The sequence below is a fragment of the Glycine max genome, chromosome 20 (assembly GCF_000004515.6).
Source record: "Glycine max cultivar Williams 82 chromosome 20, Glycine_max_v4.0, whole genome shotgun sequence".
Lineage (NCBI taxonomy): Eukaryota > Viridiplantae > Streptophyta > Magnoliopsida > Fabales > Fabaceae > Glycine > Glycine max.
In genome coordinates this window covers 8,588,201-8,604,823 of record NC_038256.2, presented here as the reverse complement: position 1 = coordinate 8,604,823, position 16,623 = coordinate 8,588,201, and the positions used below count along the sequence as shown (strand labels likewise).

The following is a 16,623-nucleotide window of genomic DNA, read 5'->3' as shown; positions in this document are numbered from 1 at the left end:
TTACTTATTACATGTTTTGATCTTTAAATAGAGCAACATCAAACTTCTTCCACCAGAAAAAGAAATCAAGTTAAACAATAGGCAATATCTTGAATTAATAAGCTTTATCTTCAATACATATCCAATTCAAATTTTGTTATCTAGTAAAACACCATAATTAACATTTGAAATTATAAGAGCAAAATTAACTGTCGTTGATAGCACCTCAAGGCCGAGAAGAATCATGAAGAAGCCCTCAGGACGGGAGGAGTTCATCCACTAAGTTCCTTCTGCAACTACCCAGTCTGTTAGCAAAAGGGTGGTATAGGAATTATCCTCTGTAGTGATTGTAGTGCTTGTCCCCCTCGACTATCCATTCGGTTATGGCTTGTTCCCCTTAGTGCTGGTGAGGCCGTTAGGATTAGTAGCTATCCTTTCTATTTCACTAGCTATAAATACATATACATGTAATGAATAAGAGGAAGACAATGAGAAATTTCAGAAATTCTAGCTTCTTACCTTAATTTTGGAGGTAGTTCCTGGCCTCTAATTTAGGAAACATAAGCATACTCTATCAGTCGTGCTTAACTTGTTTTTATTGTTAGGGATTGGTACCCAAAGAAGATTGTCCTGATGGAGAAGTGTGATTTGGTAGCCAGCTAGAGGAACGTTTCTTCTATAAGCAATGGTTTGTTACCATATTGAATCCAAGAAAAATCAACTGATAGAATGAAAAATACAACTAAGATTACAATTGAATCCAAGAAAAATCCACAAAAAATACTATTAATTGAGGTTCTGTTAACAACTTGCTAGTATGAAACTATGAACAATTTGTTCATACAATATTCTGTGCTAAATTAGTTGGGTTATTCAACATTGTTTAATATGGTTTGTCCTTGTAAAAGTTATGTTGTACGAAATTAAGGAGTGAGTATTAATGTGGAAGAGGAAGTGCAAAGACTACTTGAGAATACTCCTTGTGTAATCAAGTAGATTATAGCACCAAAAAAAAAATCAAAGAATTAGATGGCCAATATCAAAAGAATTTGATACCACAATTAAGTGAAGATTCTAATGCCAAAAAGCGAGATGATATTAATTTTGAAAGGAGCTACAAACTACCTTTTTGCATATTTTTTTCTTGTATCATAAATATATGCTTAATTTGTTACTCTTTTATTCATTGTTTTTTATTAAGTCAAAAACTAGATTTTATAATCTAACTCATTGACATTGTTTCCCTCTAACTATATTCTTTTTATTTTTTGAAAGTTTTAAACAATAACTTAATCTGAAATATTTAACCATGTAAGCTCCAAGACTATGGAATTAGCAAGGTTAGACCAAAAAGCCAAATGCAGCAGTAAAAAACATCAACCTATCACTTCATTCACTTGCAAGCTTGCACTGTAATCAAAACATTTTGAAATAATTATTCAACTTGGAGAAAATAAGGACAAATGAACAGGGTTAACTTAAAATTTAATACAAAGAAAAAATAGGTATCAAATATCAATCATCATCCAGCTAATAGAACATCAACATCAACAAACCACAACAATAAAATATCTTTTGCTTATCAAAAACATTAAAAAAAAAACATCAATAGACAACAGGTTAATTTGTACCAAGTACAAATGTTATAGAGGAAATTTCTAGTGTTGGGTTCAGATGATTCAATAGAAACCATCCACTGGTGAAGAAACAAAAGTGACAACTTGACTGAAATGGTCAGCAAATATTGCACACCCGGGACCTCAGCAACCATCTGTATCAACATTTCCAAATCAATATTATCAATAAGAATTGTGCAACACTGTAATAATCCAAAACAAGTTCCAGATTCTAGCATAGACAACAATCAATATTATCTACCATTTGAGTTTGTAAACAGAACATTTGATGGAATTTCTATTTTTTTTTTCAAAAAAGAAAAATAGATTAGAAAGATGAATTCCATCATTTTACTTCCTTAACATTAATTTGCCTCAATAATCCATCACACCAATTACACCACTCAGCATCTACTAGTAAACACCAAAGAACTAATATCCTGTGTAAAGGCAATCTCTAATCAAACATATTAAAATGTATCCTTTTAACAAATGAAAGCAAATTTAAACAAAATATAAAAACGTTTTTATACTCCACTATACCAACAACAATATAAATTAAGAAACCACATAACTTTAAGACAATATAAAGTATCAACCTTTATATAAATAGAAGGTTTAATTATTTAAACATGTGCCAAGTTGGAAAATAAATCCCTGAAGCTTTCAAAAATTATAAAAGGGTTAAATATATAAATATAGAAATGTTCATGTTTAGTATTTAAAAAATGACTCATCTAATTTTATTCCCTCTGTTTTTTGAAAAATGTAAATTGTAGTTCCTATTTTTCAGAAAAATCGTCTCCTTTTAATCTCTAACTTATAGAAATAGGAACCACACGACACATTGTCATAAGTAAAAGATTAAAATGTGACTTTATAGTCCAACTCTTGGACAATCCTTCCAAAAAACAAAACTCTTGGACAACTCTTAACAATTCACAAAATTTAATAAATGGCTTCTCAGTACTATTCATTCAATTAAACCCATTTTAGCTTATTTAAATGTCAAATAAAATTAAACCCCATGATGCAAATTACCACTGCTAAAAAAAAAAAAAGCATTAACACTATACATTCTCAAAATAATTGAAGCCTTATTTTACCTTCTGGATGGTTCCTACTCATGCCACAGGGTCATATTATCACTTTACCATTTATCTTGATAGCAGGAATGTGAGCAATCTTAGACCAGTGTTTCCCTTTCCGACTTTGATACCTTGCTTCTAGTAAAGGACAACTACCTATCTCCAGTAATTCAAGAGAGGATGGAAGCTGATCTTCGGGCAAGGACTCTAGGCTTTTACAATGCCAGATGGCAAGCTCTGTGAGGGAAGTGAGATGTTGAAGCCCTTTTCCTTCCAACAACTTTAAATCATCTAAAAATCGTAGGGACAGATATTGCAGGGAAGTGGGCAGTAAGCACTCCTTCAACAGGGTGTTAACAACATCTTCCTCCCCAAAACCAGCAATGGAAAGACGAAACAGAGAAGTGAGGCGTTGGAATAAGAAACCTAACTCGTGTTTAGACATCGATGATAGCATTCCAACATCAACTTCAAGTGTTTGTAAACTGGAAGGCAAACACCTTGGGGGCAATGATGTTAGCTCTGGAAGCCCATTAAGGTATAACCGACAAAGGGCAGGAAGATCAATCTGCTCTGGAAGTGACCTAAGTTTCTTACAATTCCAAACAGTAAGTGTAGTTAATTGGAGAGCATTCGTTCCACCATGAGTAGTAATTGCTTCCATGTTGGGACATTCCTCGATACGAAGAAATTGCAGGGAAGAGAAACCATCTAATGGTAAGGACGCCAGGGAATGACAGCTTCCGCAAATTGCCAGAGATTCAAGTGATATGTATTTGAGGCATGATTCGGGAGACAGAAATTCTAAGTTCTCACAGTTGTAAATTTGAAGTGATTGCAATGACGTTGGCAAGCCATCAGCTGAGAAGGAAATCAAATTGGGGATATCCACAAGAGTCAACCTTTGGAGACAATTGGCAGCTAGTATTATTCTTGGAAAAGATGACAAGCTCTCACATTTTTCAATCCGTAGATTCCTATAAGAAAAGTTGTCAAGCAAAGACAACAAGTCTTCTCCTGCTTCTTTAATATTTATGTCTTCAATTGATGTGTTCCAATGTAGATCATGTGATTTTGCCTCTAGCTGGTTGCACTCTGATATACTAACCTCTGTCAATGAAGGTAGATGGTTGGGCAAGTTTCCTCTCAACTTGGGGCATTCTGATAAACTCAAACGCTTAAGGCAAGGAAAAGGAAATTTTCTGCCTCCACCTTCAAATGGTAGCCACTCTTCCCACTCTGACATCTCTTTGAACCGGATACTCTCCAACAATGGAAATGGTTGAAATGAAAGGGAACCCCCATTGTTGCAGTAGAATTCTTCACCAACTGTCTTCACCATTTTCATCCTTCCTATCACAAGCTCCTTGAGAGAAGGTAGTTGTCCTAATGGTGGAAGTGAAAAGCAATAGTTGCAATCAGTGATGCGAAGGTCTATAACATTAGAATATGTAGAGTCACCCAACCATTTAGGAAAGCTTGTGCCACTGTAGTAGCTTATGCTGAGTTTCTTTAAATTTGTCGACGATTGCAGGTTCTGAAGTACATCTTTCTCAATTTGTGAATCTTGTGGTTCACTGCCCCACTCCAGCATAAGCTCCTCAATGTGCTCTTTCTTCTTTAAGTCAGCTTGAACAGCATCCTTGGGATCAACAACATTTTGTAGCCTCAAAATGGAAAGCGTACCTTGCAAGTAAGGAAACTTTCTTAATTCTCTTATAGTTACTCCACCTTCTCTGCCTACAACAAAAGAAGTCAACACACGGAGATCTTGTAGCTTGCTTATTTGTGATGGCATCTCCGACAAATTTGTGCCTCTAATATCAAGGTGGCATAGATTGACCAAATTTCCTATCTGTTCAGGCAGCCGATTGATGGGAGTATGAGAAAGGTCAAGATATCGTAAGAGTAACAAATCTCCTATCTGTTCAGGCAACTCCGTAAGATAATAACAACTTGATAATTTCAAAGTCTGCAAATTGTAAAGCCTAAAGGCTGCATCAGGCAAACTTTTGATGGAAGTATGGGAAAGGTCAAGATACCGCAATAGTACCAAATTGCTTATTGAATCAGGCAGCTCAGTGATATTTCTGTAGCCAAACAAGGACAATGTTCGCAGATATGTTACTTTTGGCAGCCAATCATGGGTCACCTTTTTGGATACACAATAACCAAAAAATTTATATCCACACAGTGGTAAAAAGCTGCGCAAAACCTTCAGCTCATACAAGCCCTCAAATCTTTTAGAGACATCATAGTCTCTTTGACGATATGTCAAATGGCGAACATTTAATGGGACTTCTCCTCCTTCAAAGTAACAAGATCTCTTCCCAGAAACTAGCCTGGCTAAATCGTAAATAAGGTCATGCATTCGAAGTTGTTCCTTTCCCTCATTTTTGTCTTTTTCAATTAAAGATCTAGATAACAATTCATTGAAGTAGTCTTCACCTACTGATTCCATTGCTTTCTCTCCGTGGATTTGTGTAAGAAAGCCTTCAGCCATCCATAACAGAATCAATTCCTTCCTATCCAACAAATGTTGTCTAGGAAAAATTGAGCAATAGGCAAAACATCTTTTCAGATGTGGTGGAAGATGAAGATAACTTATGCATAAAGCCGGTAAAACTTCATTATTTGCCCACATGTTGCTGTTCAGAATTCCTTTCCAATACTCTGCATCAACATTTGATCGCAAAAGACCTCCCAATGTTTTGGCTGCTAATGGTAGACCCTTGCATTTTGTTGCAATTTGTCTACCAATTTCTGCTAGGATTGGATATTTGTCATATCCTTGATTTCCAAATGCATGTTTAGCAAGTATACACCAACAGTTGTCATCCGTAAGAATCTTCAGCTCATGAATGGGAAATGTACGAGTGATTTCTGCAATTCTGTGTTGTCGGGTTGTCACAATGATTTTACTTCCCTTTTTCCCACAGCTAAAAGGGGTTATTAGTTGATCCCAATCATGATACTGCATATTCCAAAGGTCATCGAGCACAAGCAAAAAAAATTTATCTTTAAAGGTGGTCTTCAATTCAACACGAAGAGCATCAAAATTAGTAATATCACAAGTTTTAGAAGTGGCAGATTCAACAATTGCCTTTGTTGCCTTAAACACATCAAAAGGATCAGATACCCATGCCCAAGCTTTGAGATCAAAATGGTTCTGCACTGCATCATCATTTAAAAGGCTCTGAGCAAGGGTTGTTTTTCCAAGACCTCCCATGCCCCATATTGTCAGCACTTGTATGTGATTATTATTCTCATCTTCATCAGAGAGAAGCATGCTCAACAGCTTCTTTTTGTCATCGTCTCTTGCAACGACATATTCCACCGATCGATCTGTATCTTTTCTGTAAGAGACTCTGCCAGCAACAATTTTCAAACCGAGACTATCTATCCGTTTAAGAAAATTTTCAAGCCTTCTAGATATTGCTTCAAGCTTGGAATTCATGCTCTTATAGAATTGATTAAAGGGAGAAGAAAGTGATGACCACACCTGGCTAGTAAAGGTTTTACATTGTCCCTCCACCTTGCACCTCAGAGAATCTGTGTTGATTTCGTCCAACAAATCCTCAGCGTCTAGAACAGCATCTTTCAACTCATCAAGCCATGCCTTCACTGCTTCATTAGTGATCTGTTTCTCCTCAGCATCATTGAGCACAGCATTGAGTTCCAACAGCTTTATCTTCAGCTCGTCCAAGAGAGAAACATTCAGCTTTCTATTGGCAAAGAAATCTCGAAACTCCGCAGAAGTTATCCTATCCAACAAGATCTCCACAGAAGCAGAGATAAGTGCCTCTCCCACCATAGCAAAAGCCATCTCTTCTCTTGTTTAGCAAACTGTATGAATACTCTGAAACTTTAGCAAAATGCTGAATGTGATACAGTCTTCTGGTAATGAGAATAATTAATGTGTTAGAAATGCTTTTAAGTTAGGTCAATGTTTTGTTTTCACCTTCAATGATCAATAGTACTTGAATCCTTTTTTTTTTTCGATAACATTTTGACTGACCGGCAGTATGGCAGCATCATTGTATATTTACTCAAGAAATGCTTTCAAATAAAAATATCTCTGAAAAACATTTTCAATTATCTTGATTATAGTACTACAATTTATTATTAATCTCGATCCATCACGGATGTGATCCATGTTAACCTTTTTTATCAATAAAAGTTATTTTTCCTTGTCCTAATACGAGAAATAAAAAGAAAATAATTCATCTTTCCTCCTATATTTTATATTTCTTTTCCCCTTCAATATAAATATGGTTAACGTTAAATTTTGATAGATGCCTCGATCATGCTAATATTTTTGTTTGCTTTTGGTTGAGTGGAAGTGGACTCCGTTGGCTAAATACAAAAGTTGAAAGGGACTTTTCGAGAGCATTGATTGCAATTTCCAGACACTGTTCTTTCCTTGTCCAACAACCCACATTTTGCAATATTTATAGTTAAATTAGAAAATCTGTTCATAAAAATATTAAGTATAATTTTTATTTACAATCTTTATAAAGAAGTTGAAGGTTTATTGATCTATCTACCCATTATTTTTAATATGAAATAAAATTTATATTTTCTATTTTTAATTCATGATTACTACTTTACTTTTAAAAGAAGTTACTTAAGAATAGATGGAAACTCTTTTTACCATAGGAACGGGTAAAAAAGAAATTGATTAATCATTTAATAACTTTATAATTTTACTTTCAAATTCTTATAATCTGTATCTTTTAATATCTTTTTATTATTAATTTATAAATAAATTTAAAAATAAGTATAATTATCACTTACACAAATGTAAGATATATAGTTAAAAATCAACTAATCATTGGTTCAAATGATGTTGAACCCAACATCCTTTTAACTACAATTATTAACCACATAAATGAAAAAATATAGTAAAAAAACTATGTATTTTTTGTTTTTATTAAAATTGTAGTTCTATTTAACAATTAAAATTAAAATTTATATTTTCTATTTTCAGTGCATGACTATTATGCTTACTTTATTACAGAAATAAAGGAAAAAATATAGTTATAATATTTATTTATTTTCTGTTTTAGATAAAATTGTAATTTTATTTAATAAATATGTATAACGTGTTGGTTTGAGAATATTCTTCGGCAAAAAAAAAACTATTCTCTATTTATAGTTTGCAAAATGCATTTTAAGTTAAATTAAATGATTTACTAATAAAATTAATAAGTATAATTTTATTTTCAACAATTTATTTAGAAATTGAAGATTTATTTGTTTATCTGCACATTATTTTTAGTTTAACAGAAAATCTATATTTTATGTTTCCAGTTCTTGATTACTGTTTTTTTTTTATTTAGTTGATACGTAAATTTAAAAAGAAGAGTACAATTATAAAAAGTATAAATGAAAAAATAAAGTTAAAAAAGTTATGTATTTTTTTAATTAAAATTATAGTTTGATTTTTTTTGTCTGATTTAGACAGTAGATATCTGATAGAACACAATTTTGGTTATTCTTCTGCCAATAAAAATTTAAATTATATTAGACCACATGATATATTAGACCACATGAAATACTACGAAGCGATTTATAAAATAAGAAAACTAATTAATGAGTAATAAGAAAAATAACCTCATATTGTTGTAATTAAAAAATATTAAATCATATATTTCACAATAATCAATAAGTGGCATTAAATGAATTTAACCAAGTATCTTCAAGAATGTGGTCTTATTTCTTATCCTCCTTTCTTTTTAATTTTATGTGAATCAGTTTAGTTGAATATATCTTTTGTTCCAAAGTTATAGAATACAAAAGATATGACAAAACCACAGAAAATAATACGTGCATAACAATAGACATAAAAAGCAATACCTCTAGGAATTAGGATATATACATAAAAACAAACCTTCCAAGGCATCTCCCTTTAAACAATAGCTACACAACCAAAAAAGTATATCTCATATCATGTTATCTCCAATATATCTTATTAAATGATAACAAATATCAGACACTAGTTAAATTACACGGTTGATATTGTCATACCCCATAAAAATTAGTGCAGTGTATGACAATAATTAAATTTGAGTATTAATAAAAAAAATAGTTCCAAAAAATGTTCAGGGGCTGCTGCTTAAATTTAAGAAAAGTTAGTTCTACAATTTTGTACATTTATGAATTTTAAATTACAAATATCATAACCAAGGTAAAATTATCTCATGAGAAGCTTTCAATCTATTTGTCTAGTTAGGTATCCCATATCATATTCTCAATTTTCGTAAGCCTTCTTAAGTACTAAACAACTAAGATCAACATGAAATAAAACTCATGATTAATGTATGTAAGTAAATAGTGGAACACGATGTCAATAATTAATAAGGATAATTAATAAGGAGTTGGGGCTTTGGGCATCTACGTGCTAGCCTGATTGCTAGCTTCTCCATTACCTAGAAGAGAACGTAAAACTGTAGAAGTGCATATTGACCATGCGTAACACAAACTCGTTTTGTACTGTGCATAAATGGGATTTTTATTTTCTTTTTATTTTTATTTTTTTTCTATTCTTTCCCAATTTATCCTCGGTGTTAATATAGCATTTTAATCCCTTCTTACTCTCTGTACCCAAAATAATCGTTTTTTTATTACGTAATCCCTTCCTAGTTCTTACATTAAATGTTACACTTAAGTTCTTTTATTATTATTATTTAAATTTCTCACATTCTCGTTTTCAATTCAGAATATATTAACTATACAAAACAAAAATTATATATTATTTAAATTATAGATTATTTAAATTATAGAGATCAATAGTACAATAAAGAGTTTATTTCATCTATCTCAATTTAACGAAATTTGTCTTATGTTTCAAATTATCATTTTACTTTGTGTCTTTCCACCGGTTATCACGCATAATATTTAATTTAGGTGTTCTCCATTTTCTTTAACTTTTCAATTAATCCATTTAATGGTTTTTTTTTTTTTGGCAAAGAATTCTTGAAACATTCAGCTTTCTATTGGTAAAGCAATCTCAAAACTCCACAGAAGTTATCCTATCTTTCTATTGGTAAGTGCCTATCCATCCATAGCAAAAACCGTCTCTTCTCTTGTTCAGCAAATTGTACATGTATGAATACTCTGAAACTTCAGCTAAATGTTGGATGTGATACAGACTTGTGGTAATGATAAATTATTGTGTTAGAATGCTTTTAAGTCAAGTCAATGTTTTGTGTTCACATTCAATAATAAACGCGTAAACCTTTTGATTTTTTTCTTAGTAAAGGATGACTGAGCGACAACAGCGAATTGGCAGTGAAGTTATTGTGTATTTATTTATTATTTACTCAAAAACATACCTTCAATAAAATATCTCCAAAGAACATTTTCATCATGAATATTTTCATCATGATTTATGCCACTTGCCACCTAATACTCGTTATATCTTTTCATGTTCCATATAAAATGTTGTAACAATAGTTTATGGCAAACTAAAAAAATTATTTGCTGAGTCACGGACAATGTCGCTTTCTTTAAGACGTTTTGTGACACTGTCGAAAATTGTGCAAACAGACTATCAACCACAACATCCCCAGGATAAAACAACTCAGATCACTGTATAAGATTCTCACTGTATTAAGGGGACCTTTTCTAGAATTACACCCTCTTGTATGACTTGAAAAGTCACTTTAAAGCCACCCGAAAATATGACTTGAAAAGTCACTCTAATAGCCAACCGAAAAATGTGACTTAAAAAGTCACTCTTAAAGGCAACCGAAAAATATGACTTACAAAATCACTCTTAAAGTCAACCGAAAAATGTGACTTAAAAAGTCACTCTTAAAGCCAACCAAAATTTTAGAGCAACAGAAAGAAAGAGGGAGAAATTTACCGGAAATGCATCGGCTGAAATATGGGAGGGAGAAAGAAAAGTTGAGGAAATGCTTCTCAACTGGGGCAAGGAAAAAAGAAGAAATGAGCTCTCTATATATAGGGAGTGAAACACTATTCAAGTGTTTATCCTGAGCGATGTGGGACTTGAAGCCTTTTTTTTCCTTTCTTTTTTTTCAAACTTTCATCCTTTGTTCTAACAATCCCCCACTTGAAATTTGAAAAGAAGATTTCCGAGGATTTCATAAAATTGTGCATAAACAAAGGTGTCATACAACTTGAACCTTTGCATAGTGAGTAAGATTCAGATTTTACTAGAGTGACTCGAAGTCTTGAACTCTATCTCTGACATCAAACCACACACAACATTTTCATAGGTGTATTCTATAAAGCCCGTGCGTTAAAGGCCATGCACGTCTATCCCGGTATAGTGAACGCTCTAGAAATTTTTGTCCAAAATTTCATATGAAGCGACCCCCACTTCAACATTCACATAGGTGAGTCTATCAAGAGTACTCTTGTAGCCTAGGTACTCCACTCAACGTAGAGTATAGATCTCATTAAGAATTATGAATTTTTTTCATAACTCATCCTCTTGTTACTTCAGGAATCATGTTGCTTTCACTTATAACAACATGTTCATCTCATATCACTTCATAACTTGTTATTACCCATTGAACCTAGTTCTTGGGATCTCCAGTCATTTAGGTCAAGTTACCATCATGAATGATCATCGCAGTAAGGGCAATAGTCCCATTCTTTTAGAAGTGTTATGGACTTTCTCTCTAGCTAATCCTTTTGTCAAAGGATCTGCTAAATTATCGTCAGTGCGTACGTGATCCACTCTAACAGCTCCTGTTGAGAGTAATTCTCTAATAGTGTTGTGCTTATGACGTATCTGTTGTTTCTTACCATTGTAATAACGGTTCTCAATTTTTGCAATAGCCGCGGTACTATCACAATGGATCAACACAGCTGGTATCGGTCTTTCCCATAAAGGAATCTCTGCAAGTAAGCTTCTCAACCAACTTGCTTCCTCACTAGCAGTTGCTAGTGCTATCATCTCAGATTCCATAGTGGAATGAGCTAAGATAGTCTGTTTCTTTGACTTCCAAGAAACAGCCCCACCAGCTATGCTAAATATATAGCCGCTAGTTGCTTTGGAATCATCTGAAAGAGTGTTCCAATCTGCATCGCTGTATCCTTCAAGTACAGCGGGAAACCTTTTATAATGTAATCCAAGGTTTATGGTTCTTTTAAGGTACCTCATTACCCTTTCAATAACGTGTCAGTGCTCCATACTAGGTCTACTGGTAAACCTACATAATAATCCCACAACATAGGCTATGTCGGGTCTAGTACAATCAGTGGCATACCTAAGGCTGTCAATGATACTTGCGTACTCAGCTTGTCGTATACCTTCACCAGTGTTCTTAAACAGTTTTACACTTGGATCATATGGTGTACTAGTAGGTTTACAGTCAAAGTAGTCATATTTCTTTAAGATCTTCTCAATGTAGTGAGATTGATCCAGAGAAATTCCCTCTTTTGACCTAGTAATGTTAATACCAAGGATTACACTTGCTTCTCCGAGGTCTTTCATATCAAAGTTGTTACACAACAATGATTTCACATCGTTCACTACATGAATATTTGAACCAAATATGAGAAGGTCATTGACATATACACCTATGATAGTGCAAATATTATTTACAGATTTGTAGTAAATGCATTTGTCACTTTCATTCACCTTAAACCCATTCGAGACTATTAAGTTATCAAACTTTTCATGCCACTGCTTAGGTGCTTGTTTTAGGCCATACAAAGATTTATCTAACTTGCATACTTTATCTTCTTGTCCATGAATCACAAACCCTTCAGGTTGTTCCATATAGATTTCCTCTTCCAATTCACCATTTAAAAAAACAGTTTTAACATCCATTTGGTGTACCACTAGACTGTGAATAGCAGCAAGAGATATTAGCACCCGAATAGATGTTATTCTAGTGACTGGTGAAAAGGTGTCGAAGAAATCCACATTCTCTCTTTACCTAAAACCCTTTGCTACAAGGCGAGCCTTGTATTTATCCACAGTACCATCAGGTTTTAGTTTCTTTTTCAAGATCCATTTACAACCAATTGGTTTGCAACCAGGAGGCAAGTCTACTAAATGCCATGTCTTGTTAGATTCTAAAGAATCCATCTCATCATTAATGGCTTCTTGCCACAAGTCAGCATCCAAAGAAGACAAAGCTTCTTGGAGGTTTGATGGATCCTCCTCTAATGTATAAGCCATATAATCGGGCCCATAATCTTTAGCAATTCTTGCTCTCTTACCTCTTCGAGGCTCTATATCTGGTTCTGGTTGTGCAAGATTTTCACTACTAATAGCAGGAAGATAATTGAATGAAGTACCCACACTATCCCTTAATTTAAAAGGAAATTTATTTTCATAAAAATCAGCATCATTTGACTCTATGATCACTTTTGCGTTTAGGTCATAAAACCTATACGCTTTGCTATTAATAGCATAACCAATGAACACACATTCATAGGCTCTACTTGCAAGTTTAACCCTCTTAGGATCTGGGATCCTTACATAGGCCAGACATCCCCAAGTTCTCAAATAAGACAATTTTGGTTGTTTTTTCTTTAATATCTCATAGGGAGATGTCTTGCTTTTTGATTTGGGGATTCTATTTAGCACATAACAAACAGTTAACAAAATTTCGCCCCACCAAAAAAATGTTGCACTAGAACTCAACATAGTAGCTACAACTAATTTTGTAAAAGTTCTGTTCTTTCTTTCAGCTTTACCGTTCATTTCAGGTGAATATGGAACAGTCGTTTCATGTATGATTCCATGCAAATTATAAAACTCATTAAACAAACTGGAATCATACTCTGTGCCTCTATCACTTCGAAGTTTCTTAATTTTCTTATTGAATTGATTTTCAATTTCTGTTACAAATAACTTAAACATGTCAAGCGCTTCACTTTTATTTTTCATAAGATATACATATGTATAATCAGAGCAGTCATCAATAAAAGTGATAAAATATCGTTTTCCATTTCTGGTCAACGTTCCATCAAATTCACATATATTAGAATGTATTAAATCCAATGGCTCAGATTCTTTAACTACTGATTTATGTGATTTCTTAGTTATTTTACATTGACTGCAAAAAACACATTTTTCAAAGTGATTTGAAGATAGCTTTGGAATAAAACCTAAGTTACTCATATTAGATATGCAACGACTATTTATATGACAAAATCTAGAATGCCAGATATTAAAATCACAAAGCATGTAAGCAGAAGGAGAAACTTTATTAATATCAAGATTCAATTTGAACATGCCATCAGTGGCGTACCCTTTCCCTACAAATACCCCATTCTTGGTCAAAGTAAATAAATTTGCACCTATGGTCTGAGTAAACCCAGCCTTGTTTAAAAGAAAACCAGAAACCAGATTCTTTCTCATCTTTGGAGTATGCATCACATCTTTGAGAATCAAAGTCTTTCCAGAGGTAAATTTCAGTTCAACATCTCCAGTTCCAGCAATAGTAGTGGTGTGGGAATCACCCAACAACACTTTCTTATTTTCAACATTCGTGTATGTTTTAAACATAGCATGATCATAACAGACATGGAGGGAGGCGCCAGTGTCTACCCACCATCCATCTGATCCTCCAATCATATTGATTTATGTTATCACAGCTATGTATGTCTCTTGAGTCATGTTAGCCTGGGGAGCACTTGTCATTGAAGGATTTCTGCATTTACGTGCCATATGTCCCGGTTTGCCACAATTGTAGCAGAGGAATGGCTCACCGGGATTATTCTTGGCAGGTGGATGTTGTCTAGCATGTTGGACCCTTGGGGGGTTCTTGTTGCGGTTGGAGGTATTGCTCACATTGCGGTTCTGATTCTTAAAGTTTTTGCCAATAGGCTTCAGAACTGCACTTGTGTTCTTCCTTTTAGTGTTGTTGTGAGACACAACCAACACTTCATCTTTCTGATCTTGTCTGCGTGCCTCTTCCTCAATGCGTGGACGTGTGATCAAAAACTCCAAAGAGAATTCTTTGGTCTTGTGTCTGAGAAGGTTTTTGAAATCCTTCCAGCCAGGAGGCAATTTGTCTATGATGACAGCAACCTGAAATTGCTCATCCAATGTCATACCCTCTGATATGATATCATGAGCAATTTTTTGTATCTCATGGGATTGAGACTCTACTGATTTATCATCAGTCATTTGATACTTGAGGTAGCGGCTAACAACATACTTTTTAGTCCCAGCTTCCTCAGTATCATACTTCTTTTCCAAAGCCAGCCAAACTAATTTGGCAGATTTATATGGGCTATAATAATCATAGAGATCATCAGCTAATCCATTCAGAATGAAATTCTTGCATAGGTAATCATTTTCATTCCAAAGAGCTAATTCTATAGTCATTTTATCCTTCACTTCCTTCTCAGCATCCTCAAGTACCACCGGAATATCAGTGTTCAAAACATAGACAACTTTTCTCATAGTTAAATAAAACATCATCTTTTGTTGCCAACGTTTGAAATGATACCCTTCAAACCTAAAAGGTTTGTTGAGGTCATTGCTGTTCGAGCCAGTAATATCTACGGTAGCCATAGCAAAACTGAAAGCGTCTTAAAATTGTTGTAACAATAGTTTATGGCAAACCGAAAAAATTACTAGCTGAGTCACGGACAATGTCGCTTTCTTTAAGACGTTTCGTGGCACTTCCAAAAATTGTGCAAGCAGACTATCAATCACGACGTCCCCAGGATAAAACAGCCCAGATCACTGTATAAGATTCCCACTGCACTGAGGGAACATTTTCTAGAATTACACCCTCTTGTATGACTTGAAAAGTCACTCTAAAGCCACCCGAAAATATGACTTGAAAAGTCACTCTAATAGCCAACCGAAAAATGTGACTTAAAAAGTCACTCTTAAAGCCAACCGAAAAATATGACTTACAAAGTCACTCTTAAAGGCAACCGAAAAATATGACTTACAAAGTCACTCTTAAAGCCAACCGAAAAATGTGACTTAAAAAGTCACTCTTAAAGCCAACCAAAATTTTAGAACGACAGAAAGGAAGAGGGAGAAGTTTGCCGGAAATGCATCGACTGAAATATGAGAAGGAGAAAGAAAAGTTGAAAAAATGCTTCTGAACTAGGACAAGGAAAAAAGAAGAAATGAGTTCTCTATATAGAAAGTGAAACACTATTCAAATATTTTTTTTTTCCTTTTTTTTTTCAAACTTTCATCCTTTATTCTAACATAAAATATGGTGAAAGGTTAAATTTTCGCGATACCTCAATAATGCTAATATTCTTGTTTGCTTTTGCTTGAGTGGTCCTACCTGGGCAAAATACAAAGTTGAAAGCGACTCTTCAGCAACATTGATTGCAAACACTGTATTCTTTCTGCCATCCAACCACCCATTTCGCAAACAGACAAGGACGTGTCTGACTAAAATAGTAATGCTGTTTATTGAATTATTTCTATAGAAACAAATAATTAATTTTTCAAGATCCACAAAAAATATCCGTTATTATTTATAAGAAATAAATAAATAATTTATCAAAATCAATAAAATAAATAAATTAGTTATTTTTAATTAATACTATAATAGCTTTAAATTTTATTTCAAAAATATCCATTAAATTAATTGGTTTAAGTGATAATTGTATTTAACTAATTTTTGGACATGTACAATACACAAGTTATTTTTTTACTATTATATAAGAATTATTATGAATATAAATATTTTATAGAAAAAAATAATGTCATATTATCTTGTAGAATAAATCAAGTTGGACAATATATCAAATTTATTAAATTAAAGAAACAAATCAAATTTATCCAAAAGTTATCTAATAGATGGACAACAATCCAAAACATGATATTCAAATTTTATGTTTATTTGTTATATTCATAGAAACATTTGTATTTGTCTATAATACACTACAAATGTATGAGATTAACTAATTAACTTCCAAAATCTATTTAAGAGAAAGAGACATATTCTCAACCCATGCATCATTTT

At 33.4% G+C, this 16,623-nt stretch overlaps 1 protein-coding gene across 4 annotated transcripts; it reads right to left on the bottom strand.

The window, feature by feature from the left end:
• Window positions 1-70: 70 nt before the first annotated feature.
• LOC100801544 (putative disease resistance RPP13-like protein 1) lies at window positions 71-6,685 on the bottom strand. 4 transcript variants are annotated; one of them, XR_420175.4, is made up of 4 exons: window positions 2,702-6,685; window positions 1,611-1,750; window positions 499-700; window positions 71-428 (listed from the first exon to the last, which is right to left on the bottom strand). XR_420175.4 is itself a non-coding variant. In XM_003556754.5 (2 exons), the coding sequence occupies exon 1, from the start codon at window positions 6,507-6,509 to the stop codon at window positions 2,733-2,735; it is 3,777 nt and encodes a 1,258-aa protein (XP_003556802.1). In that variant the 5' UTR covers window positions 6,510-6,685; the 3' UTR covers window positions 1,398-1,750; window positions 2,702-2,732. The 4 variants fall into 4 exon arrangements, 1 of the variants encoding a protein (XP_003556802.1); XR_420176.4 differs by having other exon boundaries at window positions 71-382; XR_420174.4 differs by having other exon boundaries at window positions 71-700.
• Window positions 6,686-16,623: the final 9,938 nt, after the last annotated feature.

Coding starts and splice junctions, on each gene's coding strand:
- LOC100801544 (XM_003556754.5), bottom strand. CDS start 6,509: ATGGCTTTTGCTATGGTGGGAGAGGCACTTATCTCTGCTTCTGTGGAG.